General features: G+C 41.5%; 1 protein-coding gene across 1 annotated transcript; it reads left to right on the forward strand.

The window, feature by feature from the left end:
* The first annotated feature begins 606 nt into the window (after positions 1-606).
* Positions 607-14,607, forward strand: LOC124270604 (ubiquitin-conjugating enzyme E2-17 kDa-like). The gene is made up of 6 exons (XM_046705619.1): positions 607-732; positions 3,514-3,577; positions 5,262-5,293; positions 6,307-6,384; positions 6,804-6,909; positions 14,295-14,607. The coding sequence occupies exons 1-6, from the start codon at positions 709-711 to the stop codon at positions 14,432-14,434; spliced, it is 444 nt and encodes a 147-aa protein (XP_046561575.1). The 5' UTR covers positions 607-708; the 3' UTR covers positions 14,435-14,607.
* The last annotated feature ends 10,470 nt before the right edge of the window (positions 14,608-25,077 follow it).

Genomic DNA, 25,077 nt, shown 5'->3' on the forward strand with positions numbered 1-25,077 from the left:
GATCAACGACAGGGATCGCTAGTTCTTCGGGTTCGAGTCCGCACATGGATACAATATGAGAAACTGATTTCTGGTTCCCCGTCGTGATATTGCTTGAATATTGTTAAAGGCGACGCAAAACCATACTCACTCACTTACCCTATTTAAGGGTATTGCTTTTATTGCGCAATTAACATTTGTGATTATTCTTGTGGCTATAGTAAACAGTGCCTGAGTGAGTTTAGTTTCACGCAGCTTTTAGCACTATTCCAGCAATATCACGGCGTGGGACACGAGAAATGGGCTTCCCATATTGTACCCATGTGGGGAATCGAACCCGGGTCTTCGGCGTGACGAGCGGATAGTTAACAATGGTATGATGTAATTCCGGAATAGCTGGTGACACACGCACCACGTACATTAATATTAATTGTTAATAATTAATAATATTTTTAAAATTAGACTGTATATTTTGCAGATGTGTATTACAAAGGCTTACGTCATTTGGAGTCACTCCTATATATTATGTGTAGATCTATGACTCAAAAATAGAATCTTGAATAGATACTCACTACGCAATAGATCTAATGTCAATAGACCGTGACGTTATCGTGACTCAATTGTCAACTACAAGGGAGGTAACCACTCATGCTATCTACGCATGCGCAGACACCATATTGGATTGTGGAAAGAAACACACTTACATTTCGTTGAAATTTTATCATAATCATGGCTTTGAAAAGAATAAATAAGGTGAGATTTCATCGTCTTAAATGAATGTACGTCACGTGTGTTGAATTTTATGTGTAAAAAGCCACATAAACGAACTAGGAAGCAAATTCCATTATATCCTGTTTAGGGACATTAGCTTACTAAGGTACTGTGAACACTTGCTCAGTTATTGGAATTTGTCGTCATTTAGGAGGGGTAGTCACGATGAATCTATTCATTGGTTGACCAAGGTTTGAATTCGTGAATTTGTCATTCTATGTACAATCATTTCTGAAAATAAACAAATAAAGCCGGTCTTTATTTCTCCCCCTGAAATCGCCGCCACCACCGGCTGACAGTTTCAATTTCACAAACTACGGGTAGCCCGAAAAGACAGAAAACGGTTATTTATTACCGTGGGAGGAGTAAGATAATCATATCTTCGTACCAGAATATTCCCCACTGCCATTGTACATGTTATAAAGGGGATACTACGCTGGGGACACGTGTGTTGGGATGCTATTGTGTTTGTACTTCTTAGCGATGTAAGTTTCAATCCTGCTATGACATGCACATGCTCATTCATTGTCTCTCACACACATTCACACATACACATACCTGCACAAAGAGAAACGTCATAACGACAATTTCATGGGGAGTACTGCACTTTACCGGGCGCACTTTTTCAGACTAATTAGCCCTGCTGGGGTTCCCTAACCCTGAGGATCGTAAAGGATGCCTAACCCCAAGGATAGTAAAGGCTGCCTAACCCTAAGGATCGTAAAGGGTGCCTAACCCTAACCCTAAGGATCGTAAAGGGTGCCTAACCCCAAGGATAGTAAAGGCTGCCTAACCCCAAGGATCGTAAAGGCTGCCTAACCCCAAGGATAGTAAAGGCTGCCTAACCCTAAGGATTGTAAAGGGTGCCTAACCCTAACCCTAAGGATCGTAAAGGGAGCAGCGAGGGCTGCGCCCGGTAAAGTGCATTCTAACCATTTCATGATTTTAGCTAATTTTCATTTGTCATTTATATATACCACTGAAGGCTCATTGTTAAGAGTTTTCAGACATGTTTTTTAGATAATCGCACGAACGATTTTTTGTAACATGTCCCTAAGTTAGTAAAGATATTTCTCTGATAACTTTATTTTGAACACAAGTCATCATCTGAGTGTTTTTAATGTCTTTGTGATGCAACATGACTTGTTCAAGTAAACACTACTGTTCGTAAACATATGATCCGAAGGTATACATTCTCTCAGTTCGGACCACATCTTGTGATGAGCAAGTAATTCTATATCTGTCTGCTTCATAGGCGCCCGACTCTGATATATTTATAAGTATAACCTATATATATATATAAGATATAAGAAAGGTGTGTCAGTAAATTGAAACAAAATGGCGGCTCGGTTTCGGTCTGACAAACGCTTCCATCGCTTTGACTGCTGAATAAACTGCACAATTTATACTCTGTTGACCTCTGTAAAGTACCTTGCATATCGCTAACCTGGTGATTTTATTCATATTTAAAGCATTCAATAATTTTGCCGTCCATTCTAGCACGAAGTCAGGACATATGCCCGGAAGTAAACAAATCTAAGGCTACAGACCCGCACCGAAAAGTAGAGCGAGTCTCTGATTGGATAGCGTCTTCTATTATTCCCACCTGCAACGTGCAACTATATTATCCAATCAGAGACCATATAATAGAGGGATGGCCCTCCCGAACAGTTTATCACTAACCATCAGCCCTACGGTCTGGCATGTAGCCGATACACATCGACACCCTGCTGCTAACTTCCTGCTGCCGGTACACATGCTCAACAGATGCACAGACATTCGCAAATGAGCACTCTGGTAACCACGTAAGCAATATTGCGTAATAGCCGGACCGAGAGTTAATTCCCTCAGTGGGATTTCACCGGCTGTGATTGACAGTCAAACATTACATGGACAGCTCCAATAAACTGATTACAATAATCTTAATTTTTACCTTATCTCTCGTTTGCACATGTAAACTCACAACATTGCAGAACATGTGTATCATTTGCGAAATGCGTGTCGCCATAAGCACGGAATATTTGTTTCAACGAACATTTGGCATTGCCATGGACGACTAAATTCATTCACTGGGATGATTCCGACTTGGACACGATACTTTACTTGGAGAATTTACAGACTACGACCAGGACACAAAATATTTAAAACAAAACAAAAATACACATAATTCAAACTAATTCAAAACTCAGTAAATATGAATGTCAACTGTTGTAAATAAACTCTAAACTGAATTTGAAATTGAGACTAAGACTAAAGACTAACCTAATTCATTAAAATATTAAAACATGATAACTTATAAACTTGGTGCAACACAAACTGCATAGTTATGCTGTCCATTTAGGATTTAGATTGTGAATGAAAAACATAAAATCATACAAATCTGTACACAATCTTAAAATAACTTTGTAAACTGATATTTTAAATATCCATAAAGTGAATTATATGTTGGATTTTAATTTCCATAATTTCTTCTCATGTAATTTATTACTTGTTAAATTTGATCATTTGCGACCCTATGATGGATGCATCTCAATCAGGTTCAATGGTTGGTCAAGATCTGATTCAAATAGCAAACTCCCTCAGAGGAGATTCTGTGACACCAAAGTTACATGCATAGGTTGTTGATCATCTGACATATACACATCTTAATCATACTGCTGGTATTGTGAATGGTTTAGATTCACCATGTAAACAGTTACTGTAATTGAAGATTGACCAGTCCCAGTATTTCCAGCTGTTACAGTATTTCTGCTTTATGTACAGGAACTACATGATCTGGGTCGTGACCCTCCAGCCCAGTGCTCAGCGGGACCAGTAGGAGACGATTGTGAGTAGTAGTATTGTTTTTGCCCATGGTTTCCTTTTGCTGGTAACCATGGTAACCAAGGATAGAAATGGTTGTGATATAGAAACAACTGCTTCACAGTCAACTAGAGACAAAGGCTGACTTCAGGGATGTAGTTTAATGTTTACCTTTAGACTGAAGTAAAGTAGAAATTAACTCGGGCTAATAAAAATATAATTCAACGAGCCCCTTTGTCCTGTAAGTATTGGGGGGGTAAGGTAGCCTAGTGGTTAAAGCATTCACTCTTCACGCCGAAGACCCAGGTTAGATTCACACATGGGTACAAAGGATGAAACCCTTTTCTGGTATTCCCCGCTTTTGATATTGCTGGAATATTGCAAAAAAGCGACGTAAAACGAAAACTCACTGTAATTATTTTCTCGCACACACTGTGAATTATGTTTCCTTTTGATTCACTGTGTTAAATTGCCAAATGTTTCATTTGGCACTACCTTTCTTATGTAAACAAGACTGAAATTAGAATCATGCAAGGGCTGGTCATCTATTGCAGTTAATTTCCGTCCCTTGTGGATTTGTGGCGATAGAGTGCGGTTGCAATATCATACTTTTCCTGACATTGTCAAGCCTGTTTCAGTTTTCTTGTTGATATTATCCCTTTTAGTAGGTTAATCACAACCTTAAATTAAGTTTTAATATTCCATAGATCAAAGAAGGGATATTTTAAACAGAAACATGCCGGGCACTGTGAACTATGTCTCTACTGGGAAAATACTACAAAATCTGCATCAACTGGATGCGGGACAGTTTATTATTCATTTGTTTTACAGTAAAATTACACCACTATAATTACAGTAATGTATTCTATGTATGGTTATACATACATGAATTGTGCATGTAAATTGTATTGTCTCATATGCCCCGTATTGCAGTAATCCCAGAAATTGTTTATAGTTTTCATGTTCATTCAAATTCCTTCCTTATTTATTATCTTTATTTACCGAGATGGCATACAAGCATTTTTCATGTTTATTGCAAAGTGATCGAAATGTTTGGTTGACAGGTTAGACAAACCAGAGCCCCAAACCAGAAAATTGGAAGAAAAAAGACCAATAGTATTTGTTTAATTTTTTGCAAGAATGTTCCATCTTTGATGGATCGGGGCAGTGGGGTATCCTAGTGGTTAAAGCGTTGACTTATCAAGACCAGGGTTCGATTCCCACATGGGTGCAATGTGTGAGGCCCATTTCTGCTGTTCCTCCACTTTGATTGAGTATTGAACGTTAAATCCAAGTCAAGTGACATTTCTTTCAGGTGTGTAAGCTTAACCTTAGCCCTGTAAACAAGATAAGTTAATAGTCCAGGTCCTGATGAGGTCTGAGTTTTGACATAACTAACGTTTTTACTCAAATTTGAGTAAATGCAGAAAAATGCATTTTCCAACATAAACTGAAATTGAGATTTGACTCAAACATAGTAGACAATTGAGGTTTAGTAGATATTTTACTTAAGCTGTTTCTGCGTTTTAATTTAAAAATGCAGTTGAATTTCTAATTCAGTTTGTTTGAGTACAAACTTTGTTTGTTTCGAGAAATTTGGCCCAGATGTTATTGTGGATGTTATGGATGACATCCACTGAAATTATGCTTCTTTAAGTAGACTTCAAAGCTTTTGGCAGAGATTGATTAGATGTATCTGTCTTTTTCAGTATTTCATTGGCAAGCCACAATAATGGGACCAGTGAGTAATCCTCTTTTTATCCATTAGTCTCTTGGATGTTTTAGTTATAATGTTATGGCATGTGGTCCTGTGCACAGAGCGCAGGTCATGAATCAGTTGAAGTTAAGCAACGGCGAGCTCGGACAGTCCTTGGATGGGTGACCATGTTTGACAGCTTGACTCCTGAGAGTTTCTAGGACTTCAGTCCTGCCCCACAACGAAGCACATGTGATACATGTGGTCTCACCTTAGGCAAGTGAGTTTGTTCAAAATTGCCTCTGTTCACCCAGCAGAAAATGGGTACCCGGTGGGATAAAGTCATGTGACTATAACCTTCTAGCGCCTAACAGGCAGCTTGGGTTATCCGGGGTAATAATAATCAGGGTGTTAGCACTTTGGGCATGCTTTGTTGTGTGGAGATTAGCGCATTATAAGACTTCTCATTATGCTTCCTCATGTCAACCAGAAAATGTGTAAATATGTTTCAGGAATTCAGAAAATTCATTTCATTTAAACAATGTCATTTATAAAGTGGTTAAATGTAACATACGTTATGCCATTTGGGATTACACTTTCTTAGTTTCTAGTACTTTTGTTGGGTTGAGTCCCATCTGGGAGTCAGGCACCTAATCGCCAGCACACAAAGTCAGCCACCTAACCCGCTCAGCCACCGCAACTTCCACAAAAATGTATATCGGACAACTGGTAGTCTAGACTGCGGACTTTGTGTAACCCTCTGATAAGTGTAAATTGGCATGGCTCCCACATCCGAAAGCTCTGATTACACAATGCCATTTAGAAAGTGGTCACGTGTAACATACATCATATTTAGGATTACACTTTCTTAGTAAACACAACAAAAGAACTAGAATCTACTTTAGTAAGAAAGTGTAATCCCAAATATAACGTATGTTTCATTTGTAAGAAGGAAGAAGGTGTACTATTTCAACCTTTGGAATACTTTACTGATTGTGGAATATGTTTGTAATAAAATGTTTGTACCAGAATGTCATTTGTCTTTTGTGTGTTTGCAGCCTGACAGCCCTTATCAGAACGGTGTTTTTTTCCTGACTATACATTTTCCAACAGATTACCCCTTCAAACCTCCAAAGGTAAACAGTGCCATTCTGTACAAAGTCAGTCATATCACATGCCATCTAAATTTGAGAGAAAAGTTAAATGTGATACTGATAATATGACATTGTGCTGGCAAACCTGAGCTACATAATCAAGGTGAATCTAAGATTCTGGTCTGTAGTAATGAAACGGGGAATTGCTTCAATTTAAACATCTTCATCTGTGCCCCTGGCATGCTACATAAACATGCACATCGAATAAACCTTTGCTTTTAAAATGAGTAAACCTTTACTTTATCAAATAACATGCAGTTTTGATCCTAAGTAAACACACTTTAATGCAATGTAACTGTGATAGTGTTTGTCAATTTTGAAAGTCATTGTTTAGATGGGTTTTTTTACAAGCTCTTCCAACTACTGGATGCTTGCTGTAATTTCTTTGAACGGTTTTGTAGGTTGCGTTCACTACGCGAATCTACCACCCAAACATCAACAGCAATGGCAGCATCTGCCTGGACATTCTGAGAACACAATGGTCACCAGCTCTCACAATCTCCAAAGGTAAGTGGACAGAAAATTAGAACTGAGACAGTTTTGCAATAGCCTGTATAATACATGAACATATTTTACCGAAACTGGTGCTCGTGAACACGTCGTGATGAGTTTGATACATATGTTAGGAGGAGTGTGAAAGATTTCAAGCTGAGTGGGTTAGTACACTTGGAAATCAATGGTTGAGGGTTGCATGGAATGTTCAGCTCATATGGGCCCACATAGCACACTAGTGACAAAACCCCATACACGACGCCAGTCACAAAAGCTATAGACAACATTAGTGACACAAACCATACACAAAGACAGTGACAAAAAACGTATACCATGCTAGTGACAAAGCCTCTAAGACCACTCTAGTGACAAAAACACAAGGCCACGCTAGTGGCAAAACCCATAGACCATGCTAGTGACAAAAACAGATACACCACACTAGTGACAAAACCTCGAATTCCCACATGGGCACAATGTGTGAAGCCCATTTCTGGTGTCCCCAGCCGTGATGTTGCTGGAATATTGCTAAAAGCGGCATAAAACCAAACTCAGTCAGTCAGTCAGTGACAAAACCCTATAGACAACGCTAGTGACAAAAAACCAACACACCATACTAGTGACAAAACCCTACAGACTATGCTAGTGACAAAAACCCATAAACCTCACGAGTGACTTAAACCCACACACCACATTAGTGACAAAACCCCATAGACCACACGAGTGACAAAAACCCACACACCACAGTAGTGACAAACTCCTATAGACCACCCTACCAACAAAAAAATCACACACCACATTAGTGACAAAAACCGATAGACAACGCTACTGACTAAAACTCATAGACAAAAAAACTCACAGACTGTGCTAGTGACAAAACCCCATAGAAAACACTAGTGAAAACAACCCATAGAAAATGCTAGTGACAAAACCCCAAAGACTAAATGCTCAACGACCACACTAAGAACCCACTCACGATGCTAGTGAGAAGAACCCACTCACCACACTGGTGGCAAAACTCCATACACCACACAAATGACACCTATAAGAAAAAGCTACTTGTTGGAGATATATTATTTTTGGGGGAAACATGTTTGTGAGATCAGATCTGCCTTATATACCAGCAAGTTCTTTGTGGTACCTCAAATGTGAAGTTCATTTGCAGTGTCACAAGCAAATGACATCATATCAAATGTTGTGACACTGATGCCCATATAGGCTGGCCCGCTGACAATGAAGTTGAACAATGGAGTTGAACAATGGAGTTGAACAATGGAGTTGAACAATGGAGTTGCAAGCCACTTAGGTGGATGAATGTTGTTATGTGTAATGATAATCTGAGTTAAATGTCAACACAGAGGTCTACAGGATAATATCTGCAGGCTAGGCTGGTACACAAGTAGATCAAAGGTCAAGGGTTGTACAGCAAAGCTTATCTCATTTGATCCCATAATAGGGTTTTACCTTGACCAATAAATTTAGGGGTCCATAGGACCCCCACTTGCTTATTTCAAGGGTACTTACTAGGGTTGGGAATTGGTTAAAATCTCACAATTGACGATTGGTTCATTACAACCAGTCAATCATCGCAAAAAATTGGTTAGCACAATTTATCAAATTCTCCTGGTTAATGCACAAAAAATATAGAAAAAAACATGTAGTTCTTTCGTTTTTTTGCAAATTGCACAAAATGCATTTACAAATTTCACATCTAAAAGGATAACTAGTATGTTAGGAACATAAATTTCCTGGAATGTTTAAGATAAATTCTATCATGTCAAGGAACGAGCTTGTAGTACTTATGAAATGTATCAGACAAAACCAACCTTGTGAAAAATGTTGTTAATGTGTGCCAAAATCGTTTGTGTTCGATTATGAGAAAACATGATCGATTGCTTGGTCATTTAGTCATTGCGACCAATCTTCGATTGTTTCAATTAATCGGACCACCACTAGTAGTTACGTGAAATATGAGAGTCCTGTAAAGTAATGACATGATGTAGCAGACTGTACTGTGAGGATTAATGATTACTGTTATTACAAAAACTTTGTTTCTTGTCATGCATGTTGAACAGTAAATATTATTGTTCGTCCAAGGGACACAGTATATGTTTTTTTCTGCGTCCAATCTATACATTTGCTCATATTGGACACACATTTCTGCGTTGCGTAAAACCCTGCCATATGCTTTAGAATTACAGTTGGAGACATTTTTGTGTGTGGCTATGAGATCTTGAGAATGTCGTCACATTCTCTGTATGGAAATAATCAGTCAGTGTTGGACTCCATGATATTTATGACCACCTATGCACTAAGAAAGCTATGTCTATTGCTCAGGGCTGTGTTTCACAAAGCAATCACAGCGCTACTCCTATCGTATCTCCTATACTTTAACCTGCAGTTACGAGATCGCAAGCTTGCTAACCTATACTCGCGAAGGTGATTCAATTGAAGACATCCGGAGTGACCGGTAAGGTCACGGCGGTCGATCACGTGTCCACATGGAAAAGTCATCCCTTTATTATTCATTTCACAATTCAGACGCGGATTGAGATCTCTGTACTTTTGTAGTTGTCATTGCCTTATATTGCATTTGTTCCCTTGTGGTCAATAATTGTTTACTACCTGGTATGTTTTAAGTTTGCTAAACTATTGAATGAGGATTTCTCACCAGGGTTGAGTTTTCTCGTTCTTCTTTTTTACTCATTTGTTTTACCTGCTCTCTCGCTTCTCGAGTTGAGTTTCTTAGTTTTTGGTTCGTACTAGGGTAGGCTGGACTTTCATTGTCCTCGTATATCCCTCTGTTATCCCTCCTGTCGTTGGGAGGGAGCCGGTTAACCGGTTTATCACACCAGTTTGTAGATAGGCGGGGGCGTTGTAGCAGTGTGGTTGTTTCTGATATCCCTCATTGTTCATGGTTTCCCGTCGTTTATTACTAATAAATTTTTTGCTTTTATTTTAGTACAGTTTATGTCATGACCTCATTGTGTGAGGTCTAAAGTCAAACAAGGACCTTCACTCTCTGTGTTTAAATTGCACTTCTCAGTGCACTTGGGACTCCAGGTGTTAGGAGTGTGATCTATTATGCTTCAACTTCTTCAAAGCTTACCTACTGGCAGCAAAGAAGAGGCTTACACAACAGAAGCTACGTAGGAGGATGTCTTCTAGTCATCAACCTGAGAATGATATTGAGGAGCGCCCTCCTCTCTCGTCTACCCCTAGATCATCTGGCGTACCTACTAGTGAGCCTTTGGGTTCACCACCGTTGGACACAACACTATGTGTGTCTGCCGAAGTATGGTCAGTCTTACCTCAGGGGAACGTTAACCAGACGATTATGAATCCTATCAACATCGCACCTATTGGACAGGGCGCACTTATTGGACAGGGCACACTTATTGGACAAAATGTACCTCTTGGACAAGGCACACTTCTCAACGGTGGCGTACCTACCGGCAATGGCACACTTTTAGGTGCAGGCACTTTCCAGCAGTTGAGCACACCTCTTAATACTGGCTCACAGCAACAGTACGGCCTACAACCTGGGGTAGGCATACCTCAACAGATAAATTCTCAGTAGGGGAGTTCCTTACCTTACCAGATGGGATTTTATCAGATAGGTGTGCCTCAACAAATGGGGGGGTTACCAACCCATATCCAAAACTTTTGGTGTGCCGCAAAACTATGGCGCACCTCCAGTTCAGGGATTCAACCCGTATGTCATGCATAATTTCATGCACTCTATGTTTAACCAGCCCCATCAACACACACAGATGAGACCTCCAGGCCCTTCCACCCCCTTCAACTTCCTCAGGTCGCTCTTCAAGGTCGTCTAAATGGGATGACAAGAGTTCCAGATGCTCCAACGGAAGTAGCTCACCTATTGGCCCAACCTGTTCAGAAAAAGATTTCCGTCCAGATTATAAGGAGAATATGGACGATCTAGAGCCGAACCAATCTCAAACTGAGACTCACTTAGGTTTGGAGGCTGTCTGTGATTGGATGGCAGACAGATTACAGGACTCTTGCCCTTTTCCAGGCCTGGGGTGGACAAGGAACTCACCATCTGGGATTCACCAGAACTTCGTCTGCCACCACACCAGATCATCCGTGACTTTGTCAATTCTCTTGATTAGTAGTTTGCCAAGTTGTCCCTGAATCACAGCTTAAGAGCAGCAAGAGCGCACAAAGGGGATTATCCCATCCATTCCTTGGATTTTTCTGACCCGGCTCCAGTTCACGAGGAGGAATTGGAGCGTCTCTCCTCTACTCCAGTGTCCTCATACCGGGTTCCTGACTCCAAATTAGCTTCAATAGACACAGAGTTGAAGAGAATGTTACGTCCCTTGTCAGCCATGGCCTCAGCTACAGAAGCTATCCGTAAGGATTTGGAGGAGGATAATGCTCCAGGATCGACCATTTGATGTCTATAATGAGATAGCAGTCTCGTGTTCTTGGTGACATTGTTGGTCATGTGAGAGTAGCACTGGCCAATACCACGGTGGTGTGACGGTCTTGATTCCTCTCTGCTTGCGCTTGGGAACCGGAGTTGGCGAGGAAATTGTTTCACCAACCATTCTCAGCAAGATTGTTCAATGACGCCATCAGGGGAATTTACAAGGAATGTTCATCATTCACAACGACAGAGATAGCGCTCAAATCATTTCGAGCCATCTGCAAATCGAATCAAGCACATAAGGCCAATTCCTACGTCAGCAAACAAAACTCTGTCTGTCGAACAGGCAGATCCTGGCTGGTCAGGGGAAGACCCAATGTTGGTGACTCTGGCAAGAGGAACAAGCCTCCAGCCAACATTGAGCCACAGTATAAGTGCTGTTCATCCTGTAGGCGGGAGACTGGAGTCTTCTGGCCGAACTGGACATTCCTGGAAGACACTCTTTGTTGTCAACATCCTGAAGCAAGGGTACCAGCTCCCTTTAAGAAGAAAGCTGCATCTGACTAACCTGCCCCAGTCAAGCGTGTATTCCCATGCCCAACCACAGGAAATATCTGACATCAATGGTTTGTTAGACGAGAGGGCAATAGAACTTGTGCAGAACCCAACAACACCCCAGGGTTTTACTCGCCTATTTTCCTGATCCCCAAGAAAAACTCTGACAAAATGAGGATGATCCACAATATGGCTGTGTTCAGTGATCTATACCTTATGGAGCCTCCTCATTTTCGAATGATTTCATTGGACCAGCTTCGCCCTAAAATCTCACCAGGAGATAGGCTTGTCAAGCTAGATATACACGATGCATGCCTGCACGTCCCGATTTTCGAGCCACACAGGAAGTACCTCCGTTTCTGCTTCAATGGCCAGCCTTTCCAATGGCGAGTGCTCCCATTTGGAATTGTTTTGGCACCGTGGCTGTTCACGTGCATCACCTCTCCGATAATTCATTTCCTTCTGCGTGGGATATATCGACCACTGCCTCATGTATCACAGGGATCGTCAAAAGCTTGTCAGACAGAAGGACTACACTCTCCAATTGTTCCTTCAACTGGGGTGGTTGATAAATTGGGAGAAGTCGTGCCTGGAGCCTTCTCAGATATTAACTTTCATAGGAGTACCCTTCCTCACCAACCAGGACAGGCTCAGAATCTCTCTTGCCCCCAGATGGGTGAAGATATTGGCTTGCATCCACAGGGGTCTGTCCCAGGCCCCAAATAGAGAGATTGGCAGTCCATGTTAGGACTGTTGACATTGGCACAAGACCTCACTGTCAGGGGAAGGCTCATGCTCCGACCTATCCAAAGGTTTCTGAAACCGTTCATCAAAGCAGATGATCTCAGGACCAGAATTCCCCTGCCGTTACTTCAGTACCTACGCTGGTGGACTCAACGGTTGAAAGTTTGCGAAGGAGTCTCTGAGTGACGCCTCAATGCAGGGCTGGGGGGCACATCTGAGCACCCACACAGTACTGGGGCTGTGGTCAGAAGAACAACAAGATTGGCATATGAACAGCCTAGAAGCAGTGATCCTCTCGGTGACTCATTGGAAGAATCACCTCTTAGGATCCAGCCTCCTCATTGCCTCTGACAATGCGATAGTGATTTGGTTAATACTCAATCAAGGGACGTTTGGCTCTCAACGCCTTCTTGAACAGGCATTCGATCCTGGATCGGGCTCAGATGGCAGTACAAGCACGTAACATTCCCGGTTACAAGAAAGTTCTGGCGGACACTCTCTCAAGAGCCGGCAAACCATGCTTCATCCGTTTGCTTTCGTTCTCCTTTGCCAGTCCCAGTACAGGCAAATGTTAGACCTGTTCACCATGAACCAGAACAATCAACTTCCGGTCTATGTATCTCCAGTCCCGGATCCAGCCACTTGGGCAGTAGATGCCCTTTCACTGTTTTGGGAAAATATTGACTGATATACATTTCCGCCTCCGGTGCTACTAACTCTGCCTTCGCCACACTAAGGTAAGAGATGTTGTTCCCTCCCTTGGGTGGGTTGTGAACTACATATGAGGACAATCGTGATCACACCTTACCTATTGTTTCCTTTGTTCGTGTCACTTTATTGGTCCTTGTTTTGCTTGCAGACCCCCAAGCATTCACTATTCCATGCGTCTAATCTACTGGTCAAGTTGGGCGAACAGTGGTTAGAGCGGCCCTCCTTCCAGTTTGTCAGATAAGATGCATAAGTTGATAAGGAGTAAGTTAAAAAATTTGGTAAAATCTAAGTATTTTAGATATTTACATACTTACCTCTTATCATCAAGTCTGTAGCCCTCCCGAGATGTCTCTACCTCCCCGCTATCATCATCTACCTTCGTTCTATACAAAAGGAATGACTTTTCCACATGGCCATGTGATCGACTGCCGGGACCTGTCCGGTCACTTTGGATGTCTTCAATCGAACCACCTTCGCGAGTAATAGGTTAGCTAGCTTTCGATCTCGACTTCCACAGTCTGTTTTCGAAGAGTAAGGCAAGTATGCATAAGATGATAAGATGAAGTCGTTAATAGCATCAATATTTGGATTTGGTAATGAGCTGAAGAGGTGTTGTAGCTTTGGGATAATTAAGGATTTTAAAACCGTGTTTCTACCAAAAGGAGTAATTACTTAAAAACTTAGTTGTATATGTATAAAGGTTTTCAGATGCATTTATGTTTAATTGAAGACTAAATAAGGCATTATATCATCTGCCTTCAATAAACACTCATTTGAAGCTTAACAAGTACAAATCTAAGTTAGCTTTTCTTGCTTGATACATTCAGAGAGTTAACTCTTAATTGTTTCCTGACTTACTAGACTAGATTACAGACTGAGTGAATCGTGTCAAACATAAACATGGGTAATCCAATATTTCCACTGTGTCAGATTACATGAGTCAGCCTACCTTTTAACCTAAATGTCAAAGTTTGATGTTTTTGTTGTTTGTTTTCAGTCCTGCTTTCCATTTGCTCACTGCTGACAGACCCCAACCCAGATGATCCACTTGTACCTGAGATCGCCAGAATATATAAAAATGACAGATGCAAGTATGTTGAGACAGCGAAGCAATGGACCAACAAGTACGCAGTCTGACATGACTATTCCACATCCAAACACAAAACACTCCGTGCCGGTTTTATTTTTTGATTCAACACATTCACACACTAGTACACTATTTCAATCGGTCAGTTCCCTGGGAACTGTTCTTAGCTTTACCCAACCAGCAGTGTTGCTGTTTCCTTTGTGTGTCTGGTAGGGTTGGACCATGTTAATTGGAATGGAGCTGTAAAGTCTGTAGTTTTTTATTCCTGCATCAACATAAATGTGCTGCTAGCTCACTCGGGCCAAATAACTGGGGTTAAGATACCACGGTCTCTCATGCATTCTGTCATTTACCCAAAAGATGCCCCGTGTCAAAGATTATAGTTATTATGAAATGTTTTCCTCAACAGATTTGTTTTCATGATCTGAAAGTGCTATGAAGTTGACGACAATGAAAATATTTGTCATAAAAAATGAGAGCTGTGGGTTAACTTCAAACCAATCTCAAAATGCATAATTGTTGGTTTTTACATCTTGTCTGCACAGCCTTCCTGCGTAAACATTTGTTCATGATGTTTACATTTCAAATGCTTGATACATAAAATCTATGTGGGGTGTACTCAAATGATATTTTTGATATTTAATGTATGAGATATATTATATGGATTCCCCTGTGAGCTGCAGTGACCTGAAGTTTCATGTATCTGTTAGAAAACAAATTGTAGAGAAAATGTCATTTTGTTTATGCCACTTTCAACTGTTTCAAGTCTCATCCCAAGATTTTCTTCATTTCTTGTGACAGTTTGTAAAAATATTTTGTATATAAATCATAAATCACTGATTCAATGAAACATTGTCTTGTGTCTTTATTCAGAAGGTCTTACATGGAGAGATTCACCATCGATCCGTAATATCCTGTTAAATAGATAATGAGGGGCGGTGGTGGGGTAGTCTAGTGGTTGAAGCGTTGGCTCGTCACGCCGAAGACCCGGGTTCGAATCCCCACATGGGTACAATGAGTGAAGCCCATTTCTGGTGTCCCCCGCCGTGATATTGCTGGAATATTGCTAAAAGCGGCGTAAAACCAAACTCAGTCAGTCAGTCAGTCAAATAGATAATGATGAGTTGCAAAACAAGGCCATTGTTCCCTAGTAATAGGATTGTTTAGTTCTTGGATTGGCGGTACAAAGTCTTGGTGAGCCATAGTTGTATGTGACCATCATGTCATTTCCTGCCAGTTTGACAGACCAACTTTTGACTATGGCTGTTTACTGATATGTGTGGGAATACTGCATTCCTTACTGGGTTGTTTAACTGATGCAAGGCCATGACCAGCTTCTGTCAGTGTCATGCTGCCATGTGAACACATTACCTGAACATGATGACTATAATGATCACGATTTTAAGCAGCATGTACAGACACTATATTGACACATGAAACACACATATCAAGTAGACTTTCTTAACTTGTTTGACCGATACAAGGCCACAACTAGCTTCTGTTGTGGGTAGACATCCCTAACTGGCTTGTTTGACCGATACAAGGTCCAGAACTAGCTTCTGTTGTGGGTAGACATCCCTAACTGGCTTGTTTGACCGATACAAGGCCAGAACTAGCTTCTGTTGTGGGTAGACATCCCTAACTGGCTTGTTTGACCGATACAAGGCCAGGACTAGCTTCTGTTGTGGGTAGACATCCCTAACTGGCTTGTTTGACCGATAAAAGGCCAGGACTAGCTTCTGTTGTGGGTAGACATTCCTAACTGGCTTGTTTGACCGATACAAGGCCAGGACTAGCTTCTGTTGAAGGTAGACATTCCTAACTGGCTTGTTTGACCGATACAAGGCCAGGACTAGCTTCTGTTGAAGGTAGACATCCCTAACTGGCTTGTTTGACCGATGCAAGTCCATCACCAGTTACTGTTGTGTGTAATGTGTCATACTACCAAAAGAACACTGGTTGTCAAATATATTTAGCAATTTGAAAACAAACTTGTTCATCATATTCAGTTCATGTGTAAAACCAAGACTCATTCTTGGAGTGGCAATCACACTGAATCATTTCATAATGGTTTCCATCCTGTGGGCCATCACTATATGGCGGTGGATTAAAAATAATCGAGTCTGGACCAGACAATCCAGTGATCTAAAGCCTGAGCATCGATCTATGCAATTGGGATACAATGACATATGTCAACAAAGTCAGCGAGGCGGAACACCCAATCCAGTTAGTCGCCTCTTACAACAAGCATGGGTTACTGAAGATCAATTCTAACCCGGATCTTCACGGGTTCAAACTGTTTAAACCATATTGACTCAGGCATGGACTGCACATTATGTGACAATAACAGCACTCAAACTCCTGATGGTATGAGGAATACAATACCTCACTTGAATGTTTATGCAAATGAAAGAATGTCAAATGCATATATTTTATCCTATGAATTACTGAATGGACTTCTGAATAACATTAATAAATTAGATGATACTGCAGACTCATCACTACAAGTATGATATCAGATATACAATGGACACATTTTCATAACCAGATAATGTAATAGCAAAGCTAAATCTGCATTTTTATGATACAGATTTGTTGACAAGCTATTTCCAGTTTCAGTTGGTTGGTTTGTTGTTTAACACCGCACTTGGCAATATTCTCAGCTATATGGCGGCGGTCTGTACATAATCGAGTCTGGACCAGGCAATCCAGTGATCAACAGCATGAGCATCAATTTACGCAGTTGGTATAAGTGTGTCAACCAAGTCAACGAGTCTGGCCACCCAATCCACCTCTTACTGCAAGCATGGGTTGCTGAAGACCAATTCTAACCCAGATCTTCACTGGTAGTTTACAGTTTTATGATAGATGTCATTGCGCAAAGAAAATTAATCAACACTCACTCATTTACAGTAACATTTGTGATTTTAGAAACTGATTACTGAAAATAAGTTCTTATAGTCCAGCTTTGAATTTGTTTCAATTTTTGGTTAAGTAAAATATTTACTTTACTTAATGAAAACTTAATCCAAATCATCTGCTCAGATTATACCTGCACACTGATAAAAACCGTATGGCTGTTTAAAGGTGTTGATGTTGGTGAAATTTAAACCAGTGAAGCGCTCATAAAATATTACCAAATTGCACTATTTTGTTGGATAGTGAGTGAATGGAGTAGTGATGAATCGCAAAGAATGGGTCAACAATGAATGATACTCCTCATTAACCTGTTATTGATAAATCAACAAACGCTGAAGTGTGAGACAACGTTTAATATGAACTGAACACATGCAATTAGTGGAACAACCAGATATGTACCAAGCAATTAAAGCCAAACTGAACTACATTGTATATAAGGAGAGTCGGTACCAAGGGAACAGGACACCTAGCAAATAGATTTACGGAATTTAAAAAACCCATAAACATTCGAACGATCCTTTTACAGCTGTGTTTAATTCGTCTGAAGCTATTAAATGAAACTGATGACCGCGTTTTTAAGCAGCATGTATAGCCACAATATCAACACATGAAACATATCGAGTCTTAAATGTAGCCACAAAGCGTTCGTAACGTTACGACACTAAGTGTCATTGCGCTACAAACGCTGTATGGATCGTACCCTGCAGATTCTCCCTGTTAATTATCTTTGATTCTCAACACCATGCAAATGCAAAAGAACGACCAAGGCCTTCCATCACATCGGACCTTCTCCCACAGAAACGCGGAGACATAACGGAAGTACAGTGTACACGCGCACTGTTTGGCAATGTGATGTGAAAAGGGACGCGGAGCCCGGAGTTTCCGATCTCCAGTCAGGAGCGCCATACAGTCTATGCAAAATATAAGATGGTATATGCAGAATACCGAGAAATACTTGTTGGTTTGGGGTTTTTTCAAATTGATCACCTGGTTATTGTCTGTTCATAAATATTAGTGTCATATTGTCATTATTTGTAAACTAAGCATTTATGACTGTTTCTGAAGACCTTGACAATCAGACGATAAAAGGTTTTCATGCTGAACAAATATACGCTGCACTTGATTAGCTGTATCTGTGCTGACAGTTTACTACATAACAATACAATTGTTCGGGATTTTGTACTAAGTGGAACCAAATATCAATTTTATTTCCCGCGGCGTTGCCCGATCAACAGCAGGGACTTCATTTCGATTATTTCTGTACTTTAATCGCACATAAGGATGCATGTCAGAAATGAATATCGTATGCAACATGTAAGATGTTTTCGGTTGAAAGCTGCTTAGAACAGTATGTCAGTTATAACACGATATTTCAGTTTGGTGTTGGAGTGAGTGAGTGAGTGACTCGCCGCACGTGGCAATATTCCAGCAATATGGTGGCAGCCTGTAAATAATCGAATCTGGACCAGACAATCCAGTGATCAACAGCATGAGCATTTATCTGGGATACGATAACATGTGTCAACCATGTCAGCGAGCCTGACCACCCGATGCCGTTAGTCGCCTCTTAATGCAAGCATGGGTTGCCGAAGATCAGTTCTAGCTCGGATCTTTACGGGTAGTGTAGAAGAAAAGACCCAGACACAGATCATATAGACATTGGATATTGATGTCTAGGTTCAGTGAAAGATAAAGCTGACCACCCCACGAAAATGGATTCGAACTCACGACAAGTGGTTCATGAGTGTTAGTTAAGTGCCATAACTACATAGGTCAGGTGAAATTGTGTTTCAGGTCGCGTTCAAGATTGTTGAACTTATGTATACAGTGCGTGGATTGTGTAGTTTAACTCAACACTCAATAGTCCAGCTATAAATAATCGAGTTTGGACAAAGGCAGTCAAGTGACTGGCATCATGAGCATCGATCTATACAACTCGACATGCATTAACCAAATCAGCGGGCCTGACCACCCAATCCCCTTTGTCTCCCTTCACGACATGAACGGTTTGGTGAAGACACTTTTAACCCCGATGTTTACGTGTGCGCTTTCAAGTGCGGACATACGTCGGCATTATAGTGTCCACTGAGATAGCAGGTCGCTTTCTAACATGGATGACCGAATCGGACACAGCTGACGCCCTCCGTGTCAACCAGCTCTTGTTGTATCCCCTTCATGCCGAGAGCCAGACTTGGTAACAAGTACCATCTTCTGACGTCTTTTGGTTTGTTTGAACATATTTTATTCAATGTTGAAAGGGATTGGGCACAAGTTATGTAACTTATTACCGCCTGCTCCCATCAGAAACATGACTGACTGACTGACTGAGTTTGGTTTTACGCCGCTTTTAGCAATATTCCAGCAACATCAGGGCGGGGGACACCAGAAATGGGCTTCACACATTGTACCCATGTGGGGATTCGAACCCGGGTCTTCGGCGTGACGAGCCAACGCTTTAACCACTAGGCTACCCCGCCGCCCTCAGAAACATGAACAATGATGAATGGACATATTATTATTAAGACATATCATCCATTAATCGAAGCGCTTACTTCGTACAATGTATTTATGCACATGACCAAAATATTTTCATTAATATTATTTGGCAGAGCAGGGTTTCTGTAAAGAATGGTATCAATGTCTGAGTGAACTTTTGATAGTTCAAAGTCTTGCTCCAGATCAAAACGGCACCTGACAAATGTTGGACATCTTAAAAAGAAATGGTTAGCATCTTCCACCGGAGCACCACAATTGCAAGCTTTACTCTCTGATAAATAAACAAGAAAAAGATCTGCATGTAATGAACAACACGAATGTCTTAACGACTTTTGGAATCGACGCACGAACCTTCCACCTTCCTGTCGGACGCACTGTCCAGTAGACTATGGAGGCGGTATTGTGACGTAGGCCTGTAAAGTGACACCGAAGTTTAATGTTTGTCCATAGGCCGGACCTATGTAAAGACATGTACCTAACCTCAATCTGTATAAGTACTATACCCGCAATCTGACACCAACCATAATGCCCCGTCACTCAGGCTGTTTGTATCACGAACACTGTATCTACAACCGTAACATATCTACGTATATACAACAGTCACTGTCTTCCTAACACGGTTGCCCAATTTGATATCAGTCAACAGGCGTCAATGCGACAAGTTATTGGCATATATGGCGCGTTTCAGTTCAAATATACAATGTATACATTGTATGTGGTATATGAAATGCGTACAGCCCTTTGGGTGTAATCAGTGGGACAGCTAAGAGTTAAAAACGTCCTTTCGACATATGACGTGAGCTTATGCTGACGCTGCCATGACGCCGTTTCACATTACACCTTGCGACCAGGAGTGTAAGAGGGGTTAAACATGCGTCTTTCGTTGATACTGCCGACGTCCCGGGTTTGACATTTTCCGGGTTTGAGATGTTTGACTCCGGGTTGTGTACAATGTTTGAACCCCATGCATATATATTTGGCGGCGTCGACCGTGATCCAGCACATTCACAATGCCTGTCAATACTACTCGTTCATATTCAGACCATATATGATATGTAAAATGCCAAAAAATGTCCGTGGACCGCGTTATGGCTTGTCAAATAACATTATGGATAATTACCTGTACAGCTCCGTATCATATAACTCACTCTTCAATGTCTTCGACTGGCAAGGAAATAAAATCAAGAAAGGAGGACCCCATCCCATCAACACTGTATGAAGAAAGGAGGACGCCATCCCATCATCACTGTATGAAGAAACGAGGACGCCATCCCATCAACACTGTATGAAGAAACGAGGACGTCATCCCATCAACACTGTATGAAGAAACGAGGACGCCATCCCATCAACACTGTATGAAGAAACGAGGACCCCATCCCATCAACACTGTATGAAGAAACGAGGACGCCATCCCATCAACACTGTATGAAGAAACGAGGACCCCATCCCATCAACACTGTATTAAGAAACGAGGACCCCATCCCATCAACACTGTATGAAGAAACGAGGACGCCATCCCATCAACACTGTATGAAGAAACGAGGACGCCATCCCATCAACACTGTATGAAGAAACGAGGACGCCATCCCATCAACACTGTATGAAGAAACGAGGACGCCATTCCATCAACACTGTATGAAGAAACGAGGACGCCATCCCACTGTATGAAGAAACGAGGACATCCCATCACTGTATGAAGAAACGAGGACGCCATCCCATCAACACTGTATGAAGAAACGAGGACCCGATCCCATCAACACTGTATGAAGATACGAGGACCCCATCCCATCAACACTGTATGAAGAAACGAGGACCCCATCCCATCAACACTGTATGAAGAAACGAGGACCCCATCCCATCAACACTGTATGAAGAAACGAGGACCCCATCCCATCAACACTGTATGAAGAAACGAGGCCTCCATCCCATCAACACTGTATGAAGAAAGGAGGACGCCATTCCATCAACACTGTATGAAGAAACGAGGACGCCATCCCATCATCACTGTATGAAGAAACGAGGACCCGATCCCATCAACACTGTATGAAGAAACGAGGACGCCATCCCATCAACACTGTATGAAGAAACGAGGCCTCCATCCCATCAACACTGTATGAAGAAAGGAGGACGCCATCCTATCAACACTGTATGAAGAAACGAGGACGCCATCCCATCAACACTGTATGAAGAAACGAGGACGCCATTCCTTCACCACATCACACAGTGAACTCCACATCACTACACGCAAAAAATATGATAAAAGTAAGCACAATATTTAAGATTGAGCATGTCACGTCACATCAGGATGCAATTTAAAGAATCATCCATTAGTTTTCAAACAAAATGCATTTCTTCGAATTTTTTACTTATGTGTTTATATCGTACTCGTTGCAATACATTCACTGAAATGCACATCCTCGACTGTCCTTCCTATCAGTATCACGGATGATTCGGATGGTGTTGTAGCCTAGTGTCCAGCTGATGGAATATTGTTGATTGTGGCCACAAACCATACTCACTAAACTCTGTTGGGGTAAGCATAGTATGGAGCGAGGCTAATGAGACTACCAAAGACGTGTTTATCCAGCTTATTTTCTAAATTAGTATCACTTCGGCGAGGAAGAAATCTGTGGGTTCGAATCCCATATTAGTCTTGTTTAGGTTGTTAGGTTTCTTAGCACCATGCCTGTACGTGTTGGTTTCACCCAAGTGGTAAGCGTCTGAGATCGAGTCACTTCGGTTTTCACGTCCACAAGCTGACGAACTGGCCATGATGCTTCCTGTTCAAAGCGGCGCTCAACCCACCTCAACCCTACATTAGGTACAGCGGTGTAATAGAGCCGGCAGATATCCCACAGAATGCCGAACACCTATTCCGAGGGATCCTGCTGTTGGTACCCCGAGCGCTACAAGGAAGGATAAGCGTGAATTATGTTTTTATATGAATTCTCTTATATTATATAAATATGACTTACAGAAATATACTCATGCCAATAATGGTTGTCACCCCCTTCAATTTTTTTAATTGGAGAGGGTGTTGGCTGGGGGTGTGAGGTGTGTGTGGGGTTAGGGTGGGGAGGGGGGTGACAACCATTATTGGCATGAGTATACATTAGTGTACAAATACTTCAAGTGTACCATGCAAAAATACAGTTAATTTAAACAGACAACGATATTTCAAATTTAGATGAAGCAGTTCGTCATGAAGCGGATGTATTAGACAAAGCACTTAGAAAGATGAATGCCCCTGTGCTTTAACTATTATAGATCAGGTTCAAACTGTACTTTATATTCATGGAGGTAGAACAAACCGTTCCATATATATAGTGAGGACAACCGGGGTCCTTCTGTTGTGTTACTCGACAAACGTGTGAAGCCCATTTCTGTACCCCGCCATGATATTGTTAGAATATTGCTAAAAGCCGCGTAAAACCCGATTCACTCACTCACTCTACCATTTTAGACGATGTTTGGCTGGTGGCAATTTCTGATGGTATCCACGCAGGGCCTAAGATCACCGCCTTCACGGACCACTTGCCCTTTATATATGTGTGTGTACTATAGTGGAGTGCGAAACCAATGAAATGCATGTAACTCATAGGCGGATCCAGAGGGGGGGCAGGGGTGCGCACCACCCCCCCCCTTTGTCCTGAAAGTTTATTAAATGACCATTGAAACTGAAGTGTGCACCATCCCTTTTCTCAATAGCACGCGCACACACACACACACGCGCACACACACACACACACACACACACACACACACACACACACACACACACACACACACACACACACACACACACACACATTCTCAAAAAGCTGTATCCGCCCCTGATGTAACTTGCCATACCTTATGCACTTGGTGGGGCGGTGGGGTAGCCTAGTGGTTAAAGCGTTGGCTCGTCACGCCGAAGACCCGGGTTCGATTCCCCACATGGGCAGAATGTGTTAAGCCCATTTCTGGTGTCCCCCGCCGTGATATTGCTGGAATATTGCTTAAAGCGGCGTAAAACTAAACTCAGTCAATCAGTATACACTTGGTTAACTACGGTAGTGAAATTAATGACCGTGATTCCTTTGTTCTCGTTTTATACGCCTGGTACCTGGAAAGCCACCCCCGTGTCAATGCCCTAACTGACTCCCGGGTCGCCACTTTGATTTTTCATCCGTCTTAGCAGAAGGGCCGTAACCTTATGTCCTCAATGCCTTTAGCCGGCTCGAGAGTGACTGAATCGCGGCTTAGTGTGATAGCCAGCAGTCGCTGGACGTGACTGGGCTGTGCGGCGATATAATCAAGGCTTAACCCTGTTCACAAGTACCAAAAGGGATATTTGTCCAGTTTGCATAATTTTATATTTTAAATAAATTTATAAATCAGATAAAAGAGGGTTGGCAGCATGAGTTAGTTGCCTCAAACAAGTCGTAGGACTGTTGTCGAAATTGCCAATTGTCATTCCTGGTTAAGTGTGAGTAAACAACCACCTATAACAGGTAAGTAAGTAAGTAAAAAAATAAATAAATAAATAAATACAACACCGCCATGTGGACGTTTCATGAACTCATCCATCTTTTATATGTTTATTTCACATTTGCATTATTTTCGAGATTAGAGGCATTCCGCCACGCATATTCCTCATAACTTTGAGTTCTGGAGAATAAATTGGACATAATATATACCCAAAATATGTCATTGAAAGGTGATAACAAACTGTATATCCAATGAGATATCACTATACTGAAATTGCATCACAATGATTTGTCCGTTGTGACATCAAGTTACCATGACGTCACAATCAAATAACATTAATAGTCTTTATGCCGCTTGAGCGGGCAATAACTGTACTTTCCGCATTCAGACCACTGGTTATTAATGTTTAAATACGGATAAAGTAGACAAAAAGAGTTTGGATGGTAAACAGAATCTCAGTATAAAGCTTCAGACATGTAAGCTATGGAATCATGTTGATATTGTAATATTGAAAGTCACCGGGTGAGATTCACCATGTATTCAATATTGTTCAGACAACAATGGTGGCAGGTCAGACAATAATTTATTGATGTTACATGCAGGTGCATGTTGCGTATTCTATCGGGATCCAAGGTCGTCCACATATAAATGGTATTTTATCGTGCAAAATGCTTTGTCTCGAAAACACTGTCCAATTAACCCAAGCAGGACCAGACTCAATGGCCCAAAACAAAGCCTCGTGGATGAAGCCTTCGTTAAACGAATACAATGGGTTACGGTAGGTAGAAATCGATACTGGTTGTAATGC

The sequence above is a fragment of the Haliotis rubra genome, unplaced genomic scaffold (genome assembly GCF_003918875.1).
Source record: "Haliotis rubra isolate DU_JTF1 unplaced genomic scaffold, ASM391887v1 Scf153, whole genome shotgun sequence".
NCBI lineage: Eukaryota > Metazoa > Mollusca > Gastropoda > Lepetellida > Haliotidae > Haliotis > Haliotis rubra.